The 14,947-nt window shown below is 48.6% G+C and overlaps 1 protein-coding gene across 1 annotated transcript in view; it reads right to left on the reverse strand.

Moving 5' to 3' along the window:
• The window catches only part of COL23A1 (collagen type XXIII alpha 1 chain), a 161,421-nt gene that overhangs the window by 29,996 nt on the left and 116,478 nt on the right, over positions 1-14,947 (reverse strand). The window contains exons 4-5 of the mRNA XM_084535250.1: positions 9,978-9,985; positions 6,385-6,411 (exon numbers count right to left, since the gene is read on the reverse strand). Of these exons, the coding sequence (XP_084391376.1) occupies positions 6,385-6,411; positions 9,978-9,985 (35 nt within the window). The remainder of the gene's footprint in view (positions 1-6,384; positions 6,412-9,977; positions 9,986-14,947) is intronic.

Raw genomic sequence — 14,947 nt, forward strand, 5'->3', positions numbered from 1 at the left:
CAGAAGAGAGCCAGCAAACAGCCATAACAGGACAGCACGCTGGATCTGCTCCCCCTGCTTAAAGAAGTTATCCCCACCAGGCAAATAGTTATGTGAATTGGCCACAAAACTGATATTAAAATGAAATGAAAAAACTGAAACTAAAAAAGTTTGCCTTGTAAAATGAATGTTTGTTACTTCTGTCTTTTGGGGTCCTACTGGGAGAAGTATCCTTGAAGTCTGAATATGTATGAATAAAGACACTTGCGGGAACAAACACAAGGCTGAACCCTGTAATTAAGGGCAATAATTGTAGTTCAACAGTTATGACCTTGACGAAGGTCATAAGAAAACAGCTTCACAATAGCAACTATATTGGAGATGGATACAAATTACATGATACAGTTTTTGGAAATATCTAATGATGTCAGACGTTAAAGAAGTCTTTTTTTTTTTTAGAATATGTGCATGCCCAACAAACCAAAACACCCATGCAACACACAGGCACTCCGTGTCTGTACACGAGCTACCACCCATGGTCTAGAGAGCATCTGCCTATTGCAAAAAGCCAAGAGAAGTCTGAGGTCCACATGCTCTGCCCTACATAGCACGGTCTCCCGTTCCCAGCAGTCGTCCTGAAGGGTTAGGCTGCTGTTCCCAACACACCCAACACAACCCATCTCTTGGAGCTTTTTGGTAAACTCCAAGTGACCACAACAAGATGGAGAAACTGCCACGAGGAGCTGGCTTTGGCACGTGTTCCTCATTTCCTGCACATCAGCCTGCGTTCAGAGCACATTTATGGGTCACACAAAGAGCTTACGTGGACTTTCCCTTGCTGAATTATCTGTTAATTGAGGTTTTCAACTGCTCAAGGAAGAAAACCCAAAACTCATTTGATTGAAGGCAAGGTATAGAGCTGCCACCAGAGCCAGGGCCGTGCTGCTCTGCTGTCTTGCAAGTGGAGGAACCAGCTTCCCTCCTGCGTGTGCTCCCCCAACTCCTTCTCCCAGACATCAGCTCAGAAATAACATTTGGCTTCACTTTTTGTCTTGAAAATTAATTAAAAACAGAGTTTATCATCCTTACAAAGTTGATTTCCAGCTCTAAGCACTACAGCTGAGCATTTAGCTCACTGCACAGAGCTCCCAAAATAGTCTCTGAAGATGCTGAGCTGCTTAGCTCCACCAGCTCCTTAGCCTGGGGTAGACCATAAATATTTGAGCATACCCCGTGCAAGAACATTCAGTTGTGACTGAGCAATTATTCCTTGCAAGGTGCACCAGTGCAAAGCATGTTGTTCTCAGAGATCATCCAGCACAGTGCCAGCACGCAATGAGGGTTCAAAGGGCCCCTATCACAAAACACATAATTAAAACAGAAAACGGGATGCTCTCCTTTACCAGAACTCCATTGACTCATTGCGGTGTAGTTATTTGTCATCAAAAAAGGATGTTGTTACTCAATACTGAATTATTTTGAGTAAGAAGCTTCCTTACTTCCAAGCACGCAGAACTTGAGGCATTTTCCTTCCCTGCCTCCCTGAAGAGCTCCCACCTTTGCAAGAAACGGGCAGAACAACGCTGAGGCTCTTTCAGGCAACGCAAAAGATTTACAAAACTCAAAGGCAGGCATGCACCAAAGGAACCAAATGAATAACACTCTGCTCAACTAAAAATAGATGATAATATTCCAAGGAAAACGTATAAAGTAGGAGACAACTCTGTTTCATATCACAGTTTTTTCTGCAAAGCCTATTCCCAGCTCTGCTTTTTATTAATGAAGACATGCACATGAAGTAATTTGCCTCATTAATCAACTTCGTTCCTTTGGTTTCTTCCCACTTGAAGTGACAACTCTCCACTCAGGATGTCACGTTTGGATGCCGGCGTGGAGACCGACTCTGGGAGAGACGAGTTAGAGGCAGATGAAACTCTTCAGAGACTTGGGCTCCAGAAGGCCTCTCTGGTGGATGGGAAGAGGGAAGGAAACGGTGTCTGGTGAGCAGCAAAATGCAACAGCTCACTGGGGAAGAGGAGAAATAGCACGCTGGAGGAGAGCTGAGTGGTTTGAAGGCAAAGAGAAACCATCCCTGAGTGGGACAGGGGAGCAAGACGAGGGCAGGCAGCTGAAGGCACCACCCAGCCCCTGCTTGTTCCCTCCATGGATTATTTGGTTCCAGTAAGCGGCTACGCAATGGGAAGATCTGCCTGCACCAAAAGGTCAGCTGGAAAGCCTCCTTCCAGTACAGCTCTTCCATCTGGTCCTCATTTTTCTGTTTTCCATCCTCCCCAGATGTGGCTGTCCGCGCCGCTAACGTAAGCAGCCGAGAGCACCCCTGTGCCAGCCCTCTGCAAAGCCGGCCCCTCTGCTCCTCCGCAGCTCTGAGCAGCAGTGTCCCCATCGTGCCGAGCCTGCAGCACGGCCAGGTGAGCTGCTTGGCCACACAGGTCCCTTCTCGGCCACCAAATCACGGGCACTGTGGGGACAACACCGGCTCTGATGCTGTCACCCTCCTGCTTGCCCTCACCGCTGCTTCAGGGGGATCCTCGCCCCAGAAAGTGCAGCTCAGGGCAAGTCCTGGGAACAGCCCCAGCGCCTCGTTCTGCCCAGCAAGAAACACGTTTTGGTCGTCACCTCAGCTGCACATCTGCTTTTCTTCTGCTCCAGCACAGCTGTGCAAAAAATCCAAATCCAACTCCGGGGCTGCACTTTGGTTTGGGGCTGGGCACTCTTTTGGCAAACACCGAGAGCGTCAGCCAAATTCTGCTCATCAATCTGATCCAAAGGCTGCTGTCACCTCTTCACAACACTGGCGAGGGGAGCGCCAGAGCGAAACAATGAAGCTGGAGCAGCAGTAGCTGGTGTCCTGCCCGCGGCCACGCTCAGCAATGCTTCCAGGGCAGCAGGGAAACCACAGCACCCACTTGTGCCCACTCACAGCACGCACAGAGGGGACAAGCAGAGCCCCAGCATTGTCCCCACGGCTGATGGAAGGTCCCTGAGCAGGATGCCCACGGACACAGCGATGTCCTGTTTATAAAATGGTGCTGGTCCATCCACAGTCCCCCTTGGTGAGACCGGGCAGCTCACCTTGCATCCCTGCACCCGCTGCAACTCCTAACCCAGGCCTCGCAGCACTGCCTGCTTGGGGCCAACCTGCACACAAAGCGCTGTGTATTTTTGGCAGGGCAGCAGTGGCACTGCCCTGGTCCTGTGTTTCTTGAAGCCTGGATAGAAAATGGCTCATTGGGATCTCACGTACACAAATGCCCACCGTGCTGCAGCCACTGGCTACATTTTGGAGAAGCAGCAGCTTCACTGTGTGCGCTCAGGACCTTCTGAACAGAGATGGTTGAGACTTCATCCTCCCCATGTCACCCTTTTATCCAAAACACGGTGGCAGGTTCCCTCCTTCCCTGTGAACACACCAGTGGTGGGACAGTGCAGCCTCCACTGCGTTGTACAGCCTAGAGCAGACTTTGTCACACGAGGTTTGTGAAGAAATAAATTAATTATCTGAGTTATTAAGAATGATATCCCATCCCTCTTCATCCAAAATGTGCAGGTGAACATCCCAGAAAGCCCAGCAATGTCCTACACGTGGCCACAGGTGACGATGGCATCCAGCACAGGAGAGCAAGATGGGAAACAAACACTGGGACCAGGGAGACAAAAGGGACCCCGTGCCCTCCATGCAGCTGCACCAATGCAGCTCAAAGGCTTGTCCTGACCAGGGTCGTGCCAGGCCAAGGAGCCCCAGCTCACTGGGAGAAACCACCTGAGCTGCTGCACTTAAAGCCCGTAACTGCAGAGGGCTCCTGCTCCGTTTCCACTTCGTTCACTTGATCCTGATACTCGAAACCAGGAGGGATTTCGAGCAAGGCTCATTATTGCTGGCACGTCCTTAACTGTTGAGCACAGGTCTAAAAGCCCAGCTGGATCAAAAGACCTGCTCAAACCATCTCAGGGCCTACCTGCTCTCCCTGCTGCTGCGGTGGCTGAGCACCTCCTGGGCTTCACACGTCGATGCTCTGAACCCTGCAGACCTGAGCAGGGCAGGGAGCTGAGAGAAGGCAGAATCAGAGCTTCCAGAAAAGGAACAGAAAGACTCCCAGCACAATCCTCAGCATCCTCTAAGCATTTGGTACAGCGGAAGCAAGCGTACAGCAGCACAAGTTTGTGCCTTGCCACCAGTCATCAAAAATGCTCACTGTCCCTTAACCTGCCCCAATATCAGAGTTCACAGTAAACTAATCCCCACAGTCTTTGTCCTCCTGTCAAATTTGGCTGAAACAGGGAGAAAGGAAGAAGGCAGACCTGTGCAGCCCTTGGTCCATAGGAAGCTGCACTAGACATGTTGTGATCCATGTTCAACGGGATTTCAAAACTGACATGAACAAGACTGGAAAAAATCAACAAACCCAGATCTGCCATTGCAGGAATAGTAGGGCAAGCCGTAACCCTAAAAATAGAAACCAGTTCTCTGGGGTTTATAAAATAATAACGAACCTACAGAGCTCATAAAATAGAAATTGTTTCTGCAGTAAAATTTAATTTTAGGGCCCATACTCCCCCCCCCCCCCCCCCCCTTATGATGTTAACTATCAGAAGATTAAAAGCATCTTACGAATGCTATTTTGTCTTCGGGCCTGTCTCTAGAGCTCTGATTCACTTCATCCGAGTAAAGCTTCCATTATTTTCAACTCGCTTAAACACCAGCAGCCCACAAAGAAAATCAAAGCGCTGCTACCCAGGAGGTGGAAGCGTTACCACATCCATCTCTGCTCCCAAAGACCATTCCATTTCCACTTCGCTTCTGCATTTGCTCACAGTTCAAGTTTTGCGCAATTTTGGTAAGGAACCGCAGCAAGCACGGAAGGAGGGGAATTTTTAGAGATGATCAGGAAATGCGTGCAACAAGGAACAACATCCCTGCGCCCGCTCACAGCACTGCACTGAGGTTTGCCACATGAGAGACACCTCCAGGCGTGCCAGTGCCCAGCTCCAGCCCAGGCAGCGCCCACCCACACGCGGTGCTCTCCCACGAGGACATCCCACCACGAGCATCACCCCTGCAGCACAAGCTGGGCTTTGAGCTCTGCTCACCCCCTCCGCCAGCCCTGACCTCTTTAACGGAGGTAACCACAGCTGGATGAGGACCAAATCCATCTGCTGGATTTTTTACCTGCTCAGAGTTTGTTTGATCAGCCTGAAGGGAACTAATTAAATCAGTTTGACTAAGCAACTGGATGTAATAAAGGCTCTCCATATGCTTTTGCTGAATTAGGCTCTGAAGTCTGCTTTGTGCTGAGTTTCGCCCTTCAGGTATATGTATGGCTTTGGAAATGCAATTATTATCACCTCCTTATTAGATAAAGCTACTTAGCGCAGCCACAGGCACGTAGCTGCAGTAACTCACTGTTTGCTGGGCTGGGCTCACACAGTTCTGCAAAGCCAGGAATAAAACCAGCCTCTGAGCCTGTCTGGACTGCAGGTCCCAGGGAGCAAGGGGAGAGGAGGTGGATGAACAATCTTAGCGATGTTAAAGCTGTTTTCCCAGTGCAGGTGTGGCGGCAGAGCTGGAGGTCACTGCGAGCACTCAGCACCATCCAGGAGAGCGGGGGCCACCCACCAGGACAGGCTGGGGTGCGTGCTTTGTCCCAGGGGAAAACTCATCTCATCTCATCTCATCTCATCTATCTCATCTCAGCATTTCTGATTTTCAGAGCTCCACAAGCAAACCCCAGGTGCAAGCTTTGCTGGACTATCACCAACACAGAGATGAAGGGGGCAAACCTACCTCCGGTCAAGGGCGCTGCTCACCCATCAGTGGTTAGCCACATCCTGCAAGAGCAGGAAGCCACCCTAAAACTGCTATTAAATGGGCTGATTGAAGCAAGGTCTCCCCCCTTAAACTCAGCTCCCTGCAAGATGCTTGTGTGTTTCTGAGCCCTCCTTGCTCTGCCAAGGTCCCACGGGCACGGTGAGCCCCCTGGTCCAGGCTGGTGCTGCTGGGGGAGACGGAGCCCCATGTCCCCCCCTTCCTGACCTCCGTGTGGCTTCTCCTCCAGCCCTTTACGCCAAGCTGCTTCTCTCACAAGCAGTCGGTGGGGCCCCAACCTACTGCAAAATTCATCTGAAATGCATCACCACTGAAAAACCATGAAATACCATGAAGGAGTTCAAGCCTTCCACCCGTGTAACCATTACTGGAGAATATCGCATTGCTTACTGAGTTTTAGGGCTGAACCTCTCAAAAGGCTTTCACTGATGGAAAGGGAGGAAAGAAGGAAAAAAAAAAGATCAAGACACGCAAAGAAAATCAAGTGTCATGGAAAAGGTACATAGGATCACAGAGCACAGATTAAAAGAGAATAAAAATAAAAGGAATAGCAGAGTTACCGGGTAACCATCGCGTCCTGACTGCCCCTGTGGTGGGGAACAAGCGAGACAAGAAGTCAGTCAATGCACCCATAGCAGCACGACAGCACATGGCAGCAGGTAGGGCTGGGCTCATCAGCTCCCCAGCTGGCCCCAGGGCTGAACTCCCTCCAGAGGAACCTCTCAGGGCAGTTTTCCTCTCAAAAAGGTCACGCCTACAGCCCATTTCCCCAAATTTTGACCTTGCGCTTCACTTTGGCTACTTACCGAAGGTTTCACCGACTCGCACCCAACCCCGCTGCCCCAACAATCGGCCAGATCCTGGCCGTGCACCCACAGCCCCTGTCCCACACGCTGGGGAGAGGTTTCACTGCTGACTTCAGCACCTGGCCCAGTGCAGGTTTTCCCCTCTCAGCCCCATTCATTTCCTCGAGGAGGCGGCTCTCCCAGCTAACCCTCACTTCTGTTTGCAATGAGGCAGAAGGAAGAGGATGCTATGGGGAGAGACCTTAAATCATTAACACCTGCAAGACCAGCAGAGAAAAACACAACCCACCCAAGGTATTTCACCTTTTCTTCTCCCCCTTGGAGGGTTCCCAAAGGCATTTACAGCTCGAGCTGCTGTAAATACACCATGAGCTGTGCTGGCGGCACTGCACGGGGCTGCAGAGGAGCCTGCTGCAAGCCAGACGTAAGGCAGATATCCGGGAAGGAGCTGTTAAGCATTAGCTGGTACACAAGTAGGCAGTAAAGCCTGTGTCTGGTACAGCAGTGTCATATGCTACTATAAACACAGGTTATGTCAGCGTGCTGCAGGGAGATTCATCCATTTCTTACGGCACGAGCAGCCCTGGCAGCTGGCTCCTACGCGGGGTGGTGGTTCTCGCTTCTTGCTAAGTGCCCCGAAGCTTTGAATGCCTCCTGCAGCATTATTGATTCATCCAGAAACAACACTGACTTCAACAACCACCTATTTAACAAATTACAGTCTTGGGATAAAAAGTAGAGTGAGGTTTTTATGGAGACGTATGGCACTGGAGCGCACACACAAATAGGAAACACTTGTAACTCTCTCGCTGGTGAGCTCCCCAGTCAGCATGCTAATACATAAAGTGTCTGTTAATATCTGGGACTGTAAATGTTTAATTACGCTGTGTGGTAAGCCTATCCTTCAATTGTAGAAGTTTCCTACCCAGCATGTGATTTTAATACCCTCGGAAACAGAGGTTTTATAGCACATCGCTGCAGAATACCCCTCGCTCACAGACAGGATGATCAATCATCCACCAGCCACAAATCCTGCACCACAAATTCTAATAATTTCATATACACAACTAGCTTATGACAGCCAAAATGAAATACCAGAACAACTGCTACCAGGGAACAACGGAATTGAGGATACAGTTTTAGCAGAGTGTGATGCCGTACATGTAAGATGTAATCAACTCCTTATGGCCAAAATCAAGAAACAGAAGAAACTAATAGAGTTAAATGCAGTACTGTTGAAATAAAATAATATTGTGGTTCTGTGGGTTCTAGGACTTTTATTATATATTATGTTTAAAGAAGTCCCTGGCACATGCTACTTAAACTAAAAATGCAGGATTATTATTATTTTTGTAAATGAACTGAACCAGGAGTTGTCTCTTAAAGGGCAAGGGGAGAGAAAAATGTCTTGTTTGTGTTAAATCTCCCCTGCGCTCCCTTTGCAATTCAATCGTGCCGTGGGAACCAGGAAACGAAACCAAGGAGAGACAAAGAAAAATGAGGAGCGCGCCATATGCTGCCTATGCCGCGTACACCAGGAGTGAGCAGAGCACACGTGAAGAAGCGTAACACAGTTGGCCGTGTGTGGGCTGATAACAGCCCCTGATAACAGCAGGAGCAGAGCTGAAATGGTTAAATAAACCCCTTTTAAATAGCCAAAGTACTTTATGAGAAAAAGGCCCTACGAAGATGCATATATCTGGAAATATGGAGATTTCAATAGCCTGTATCCTCTTCATTTGTAACCTGCCACTGAGCAAGAAATTAAAAATATTTTTCAAATTAAGTCGGATTGCATGAGTTGCAGAGAGGAATGACACTGTCACCCTGCGGAATCAGCACAGGGCCCGGCCCCGACACCCGAAATGCCCCCAGCAGCGGGACTGTGCCCGGTTCCCCTTCGGATGCTGCTCGCCCCGTGAATGCCCCCGCAACCAACATTTCACAAACCCACGGAGTCATTTTTATTGTGTGGGTAGAGAGGCTCTGTTGCAGTTTTTAATTACGGAATATTTACAGGAAAATTAATTCATTGACAGGCTGAGTTTTGGAACACAAACTAAAGGGAAAATTCGTTTGTTTGCGTTTCTCGAGCCAGTCAGTATCTTGGATTTATTGCTGGTGCTGGGCACAACTTTTAGTGCAAATGTGTTCAGATCTCAAAGAACGGTCAAGCCCAAGCCATTAAGTCTTAAATTTTCCTGATTTGCTTCTTCAAAACCTGGCCAAATAATAATTTAGCTCAACTCCCTCTTTGGGCTAAAAAAAATAAACTTGAAATGGAAGCAAAATTTCCAAGGGCTAACAGCCATTAGCTGACCCCACCGGTGGCGGCGTCCATCCCAGAAGCACAGCCATGGCGCTGTGACAGCCCCTGTGCTCCACACGCATTTCCCTGTCAGCTTTTGGCCTCTAAACAGACGTACAGAGCTGGAAATTAATTAGCCCAGGAATAGTCAGCATTTTTTTTTTTTTCCTGAAACGATCCCGTTTTAACCCAGTGAGGTTCTGTAAGAAGAGTGACCTGAAGAAACATCTCTGTTAATGCAACGGTGAACAAGGAAACATGCAGCTGCCAACAGCCTGCACCTCTCCTCCTCCTCCGGCTTTGGGGGAAGAAAGGTAGAAGGAAAACAGAAGCACCTAACGCCCATAAATTCTCTTTAAAAATCCCTCAGCAGCTCGGAGGGCCCAAGCGAAACGCTGTATTCTCGCTCCAAGAGCAGCGGGAGAACATCAGATTTGGATGTGGTGGTGGCACAGCGAAAGGCATGTCTGAACATTTGGAAGGAGGAGTTGACACATTTTCAACTATTACCCCTTCAAACAACAAATTCCCCATAAATTTTCTGGTCGCACTGGGAGGAATGCTCGTTACTCTCCCCAAGACTTCAAAGAGAAGCAAGCGAGCTACGTCGTTCCCTCCAGCCCCCTTTGCGAGCCTACCAAACCCGTATTAAGCGATGGAAACGCAGCAGATAAGAAAAGCAAGACAGAGCTTTAGGACTAAAAATCCCACCAAAACGTTAAAATATTAGTATAGCACTCATTCAGCTAAATGGAAGCTGAGTAAAGACACTCTACAGGGAAAACTCTTTTTACTGAATATTTGCTTGGTTTAAAATTACTGGAAGTCCCTGAGGGCAGCAAGTTAAACATTTAAAAACTCCCCCCACACCATTTGTCTACAATTGTGAAAAAAATACAGCAGCATCTGGTACCAATTGTGCTTCCAGACACACCTCTACCAAAAAATGCTGTGCTTTTGCAACGACACAGAAAGGAAGGGGAGGGGGAAGGGGCAGCCTTAACTTTGTTGATCCAACAGTAAAATCCACGATACTTACTGCAGGTCCTGGAAAACAAAAAGAAAAACAGAGTCACTTAATTATGAAGTATAATCTACAAAAAAGCACATAACAGGGGAAATACCAGGAAGTCGCAGTACTTCTGGGTTCAGTCCCAACGCGATGACTTTTTGGACGCACTCAACGCCACCCGCCTGCTCCCGTGTGGGGCTGTCTCACCCCCTGATGGCAGGGCAGCACCTACAGTGGCTGTAAGACCCCGTTCCTGCACCCTTTTCCCTGTGTGACTCCCTTTTCTGCCCCGTGTGAGGCCCTGGGCACGTCACGAGGCATCGCTTGCATTCAGCGCCCACAGCACCAGGCGCAACCACACAGACAGCACCCAGCGAGGATGTTGCTACAGCTGCCCTCGAGGCCAGAGTGATGCACAGACCCCAAATGTCACTGTCATTCGGTCCCCCGACCTCAAAACATGTCACAACGCCAAGATCCTGTATTTGCTGGCTGCTCTGTGCATCCTGCTTGGAGGCTTTGCCGTGCCCAGAGCCAGCTGAGCGGCTGATGCACGATGCCTTAAATCCAGGGGGGAAAAAAACACCTTCTACAGTAAGTTTTCATGCACCAGTATCACAGCCTGAAGCTGTGGTTAGCAGCAGTTAATAAACAGTAATAAATAACCCAAAACTGCCTTCCCCTGCAGGGCAGGGGTCCCCGCCACGTGCCAGACTGATTCCTGCAGCTTTCCCAGCGTTCGCCCTGCTCGGCGCTACCCGGAGGTGCACGCTGAGCCCCCGCTCTAATGCAAGCCATGTTTCCCTCCCGTTTGTGAGGCATCCTAAAGCTCTCCGATTTGGGCTCCTTCATGCTCCATTTCCCGTCTGATCCAAACCAGAAACAAATCACAATTAAAAAAAAAAAGAAAAAAAAAAATGTGGGAAAAATTAAAACGGAGGAAAAAACGCCTTTCTTCATATTCTATAATATACAACAGGAAACGTGTTTCGGGCTAACACATATTCAAGGTTTCTTAAGTTTGTTTAAAAATTCATATGTTGAAAAGTTAATCAAGAAAAAACCCAAAAGCCTAAGAATTAAGACTGGGACCAAGGAACAAGGAATCAGCCCAGTACCCCGTGCTCCTCAGCTTCCTGTGGCCAGCTCTGCACGCAGCCAAGCGCATGGGGGGCACGGAGAGGAGGCGACGACCTCCAAATCTGCCCCCTACCAGGGCCAGCCAAGTCTCAGTGCTAAAATTCACACGGGCTATTAGCGTGCTTTCTTTGGTTTAATTTCTTGTGAATACAGAAGTCAATGGATCTCGGCCAATTTATTAACTGAGAATCATAAACCTGATTTATTAACTCCCTTATATGCCAAGCTACCCACAAAAGCCCCTTTGTAGAAAAGTAAAAACTAAGTCTCAAACAAGAATCGGCCAGGAAATTATTTTAATATGGGATTTCAATCAGCTACCAATTATAATCTCTGTGGAATTTGCTGCCTTTTTCCTTTTTCCAGCTACCGTTTTCTCCCAGCGCATGCAGGCAAATGCTCCGTTAAAATGCAAGGCTCAGAGCTGAGGGCTCTCTGTAGATGCCAGGTGGGATGCTCCTTAAAGACACCTGGGGAGTTAGGCTCCTCTTTAGTGGCAGTCATAGCCAAAAAGTCTTCATTAAGGCATAAAGTGCAACCTCCTGAACCAAACTTTTTTCCCCTCTAAGAACAGCATCACGTGCTGGCTTGCCCAACGCGTTTGCTAAAAGCTCAGCCACAAGACTCCTGTGGAAGCAAGTCAAGCGTTTTGCAAGGCAGCAGCAAACAGAAGTTCCTCGCATGCCAAGGGGCTGTCCCCGACCTGGCCGCCTCCTCGGCACAGGCACATTGCACAGGGCACGTTTTCTGTTCAGAGAAATTGGCCAGAATTCGCTGCTAATAATTCTGAGTAGAGCCAATATTTCTAAAGCCCTGAAGAATGAAACCAGTTATTATTAGAGCTGGAAACAGATTTTGTACGTCTGAAATTTGATAACAAGTAAACTTGGGGGCTTAGTTCAGAAGGAAAAGGGGGCAGACAAAATAGGTTGCATTGCATAAAATTTGGTCTATGATTGGTTTGCTGTAGCGAGGGAAACTTGCCACGCTTTTCCGTAACGCGCAGCACACGTTGCTGCTGTGCTAGGGGCACCAGCTGGGATCCGAAACTGCCAGGGCACGGAGATGCCTGGATACACCAAAAGATTCCTCAGGAATCTGAACAGTTGTGCCAGAGGGAGGTGAAAATGGAAACTTTTACAGCTAAGTGACCCAGATTTGCTGCCTGATGGCCATTAACGTTACTCTGTATACCCAAACCTCACTAATGCCCAAAAAGTATCTCCACAAAAACACGTGCTGCGTGTTTATGCGCACAGCTACTGAGCAGGGATGCTGCGAGGGGAGCAACTCAGTCATGGACAAGGAGGAAGGGGACGACTGCCAGGTCAGACATCATGGATTAGCTCTGCAGCACGGGGAAGAAACTTCTGTCCCTTTCTGCTGGCCTCAGGATCTCCTGCCCGTGCCTCAGCGCGGGTGCAAGTCCTAGCAAAGAGGCTTGCTGCTGAGAGCAAATGTAGGACAGATGAGATTTTTCCTAACGCTCAGTAGAAGCCAAAGCACTCCTCCATGTCCGATGGCATATGGACATGAACAAGCATGGCAAAAGGCAGGGAGCAATGGAAATTCCCAAATAAATAGAAAGCTCTCTGTGATTTCCTCGCACGCACACATGCGCTGACTGAATAACAATTGCACGTTTACGGTTGTACAGTCGCATGGCCAAGAGGCTTGGAAGAGTCTTAATGGGTAAAATATGGGGCTTAAGTACGTGTAGGGCTGGGAGAGAAGTCATGTGTCTCTGCACAGAAACTGCTTTGCTCTCATTCCTTGAAAAGAGCTTCAGAGTCGCCCCTGTTCCAAACTGGGCTATTTCTGTAAACAGAAGAGATGTAACAGGATAATAAAAAAAAAAATTACTTGGTACCAAAACCTTTTTAGAAGTTCAAGCTGAAGAAACAACTGCAGCGCGATGTAAATTTGGAAACAGAGTTGGGGCGGGGGGAGAAGGCTGTTTTATCCCTTTTCAAAATTTCAAAACCTTTTCCCTACAAGTGTTTCTGAAACAGAAAATTTCTGTAAACAAAACTCGCTGCCAGAGACAGCAGTTTTTGCTAAGTCAACACTTTCCAGTGCAGAAATACTTTGTCCAATAACGATAACCCTTCCAGGCCTACCCATATGGGCAATTTCTGTGCCTGAGACAGCCAACTGCCCTCACCGCGCTGTCAGTTCGGGAGGTTTACGTCCAGAACCAGATCTTGCTTCACGTGCTGGGAGTAGAGACGTACACGGAGACTTCACAGACTTCCCACGTCAGACGTGTTTCCTTCCTGGTTGTTCTGAAGGGATTTTGAGTTGTGGATCAAGCTGCCAGCCCCCAGTCTGGTTACGCAGAGACCCGGACACGCAACCAGATTAAATCCCCAGATCCTGGGTACGATTCATCCATCCTGCAGCCGTGCCCCAGCGTGGACCAACCTTTACAAACAGGGAATGCTGCTTGGCTGCAGGTTTTCAAGGGCTGGTGGGAATGGGCATGATGCTCCTGTACAGCGGTGCTGACACGTTTTGACGGAGCTGGGGACGTGCTGGAGCAGAGCAGGCACTGCCAGGGGCACGAGTGAGCTGCTCCAAGAGCCCCATGGCACCGGCTGGTCCATCGCCGGAGCCGCAAGGGAGATTCCCAGGGCCAGCTGGCTGCTCGAGTAAATAAAGCAGGTCAGATAGCACCGCCCGGCTCCATAACTCCAGGCTTTGTTTAGCTGCACTGACAGCCACAGCAATGCTCCCCGACATATCTGGGCTTTGTGTTTATGGTCAGTGAGGAGATGACAGCGGGGATGACCGTGCCACCGCAGGACGCTCAGGTTCTCAGTCCTTTTTGAAGCCTGTGCAACCACGCTGCCTCGTTTCAAAACAATCCAACTGGTTCAGCTTTATCTAGAATTAGCTTAAAGTTAATCTTCAATGGTATTGTGTTTTTCTGTAGTAGAGTGGTTGACTCAGTGTGATTTCAAGCTGACAAATTCTTAGCTTAGAGAAATGTAGAGCTGTTGGATTAATTTCCTCTATGATCTGAATCCATCCGAGCAGAAGAAAGGTAACAATTGAGAATTGTTTTAAAGCAACAGGAGAGTGCGACTGAAAAGGGACAGGATGATCTGTTAATAGTTTCTCTGCTTGTTTATAAAAGATATAAATTGAAAGTTTCAATGTGAATCAGAAAAAGTTTTTCAACGTTACCATTTCAACAACTGTCAGAAAAAAAGAAATGCTCCCTTTGGCAGGGCTGAAATGAGCACTGAGCCTGCTGGCTCTTCAACAGCGTTTGTCTGGAGGCTGTTAGACCATAACCACGTCGGGTCCCTGGGGGTGGATGCTATCATGCTAGGCAAACAAAGTTTTATTCACGTTTATCAGCTGTAGCACAGGAACAAGGACCTGGTTTACGTGTGGTCAGCTTCTCCAACAAATATAGAAATATATCTTCAGGCTTTCTGTGAAAACAAACAGCTGGCAGCTCAGCCAAAACCAACATCCAGAGGGAAGCCTGCTCTTGGCATCTCTACCTGTGGCAGAGCAGAGCAGAGCAGTCCGCAGGGGCTGCATCAGGTGGGTTCAGCTGCTTTGCCCCACCGAGTGTTTGTGCACATGAGTGTGGCTTGTGATGCACAGGGGTGTTTGCTGCTGCCAGCCGCCTGCTTCAGAAGAAATCAGTTCAGATGGCCACTGCTGCCAGGTGCCCTGTGGTTCTGCTTTCCCCAGTGATAGCCCGCTCTCCTTGATTTGCCTTTGCAATTGTATAAAAATTCAGAAAAATACCAATTAGTAACAACTTGTGCATCTTTATTACGTGACTTGTTTTCCTGCTTGTTTTTCTGCTTCTTCAGACGGATGCTCAGACAGCTGCA

Source organism: Aythya ferina, assembly GCF_964211825.1.
Source record: "Aythya ferina genome assembly, chromosome: 14".
Lineage (NCBI taxonomy): Eukaryota > Metazoa > Chordata > Aves > Anseriformes > Anatidae > Aythya > Aythya ferina.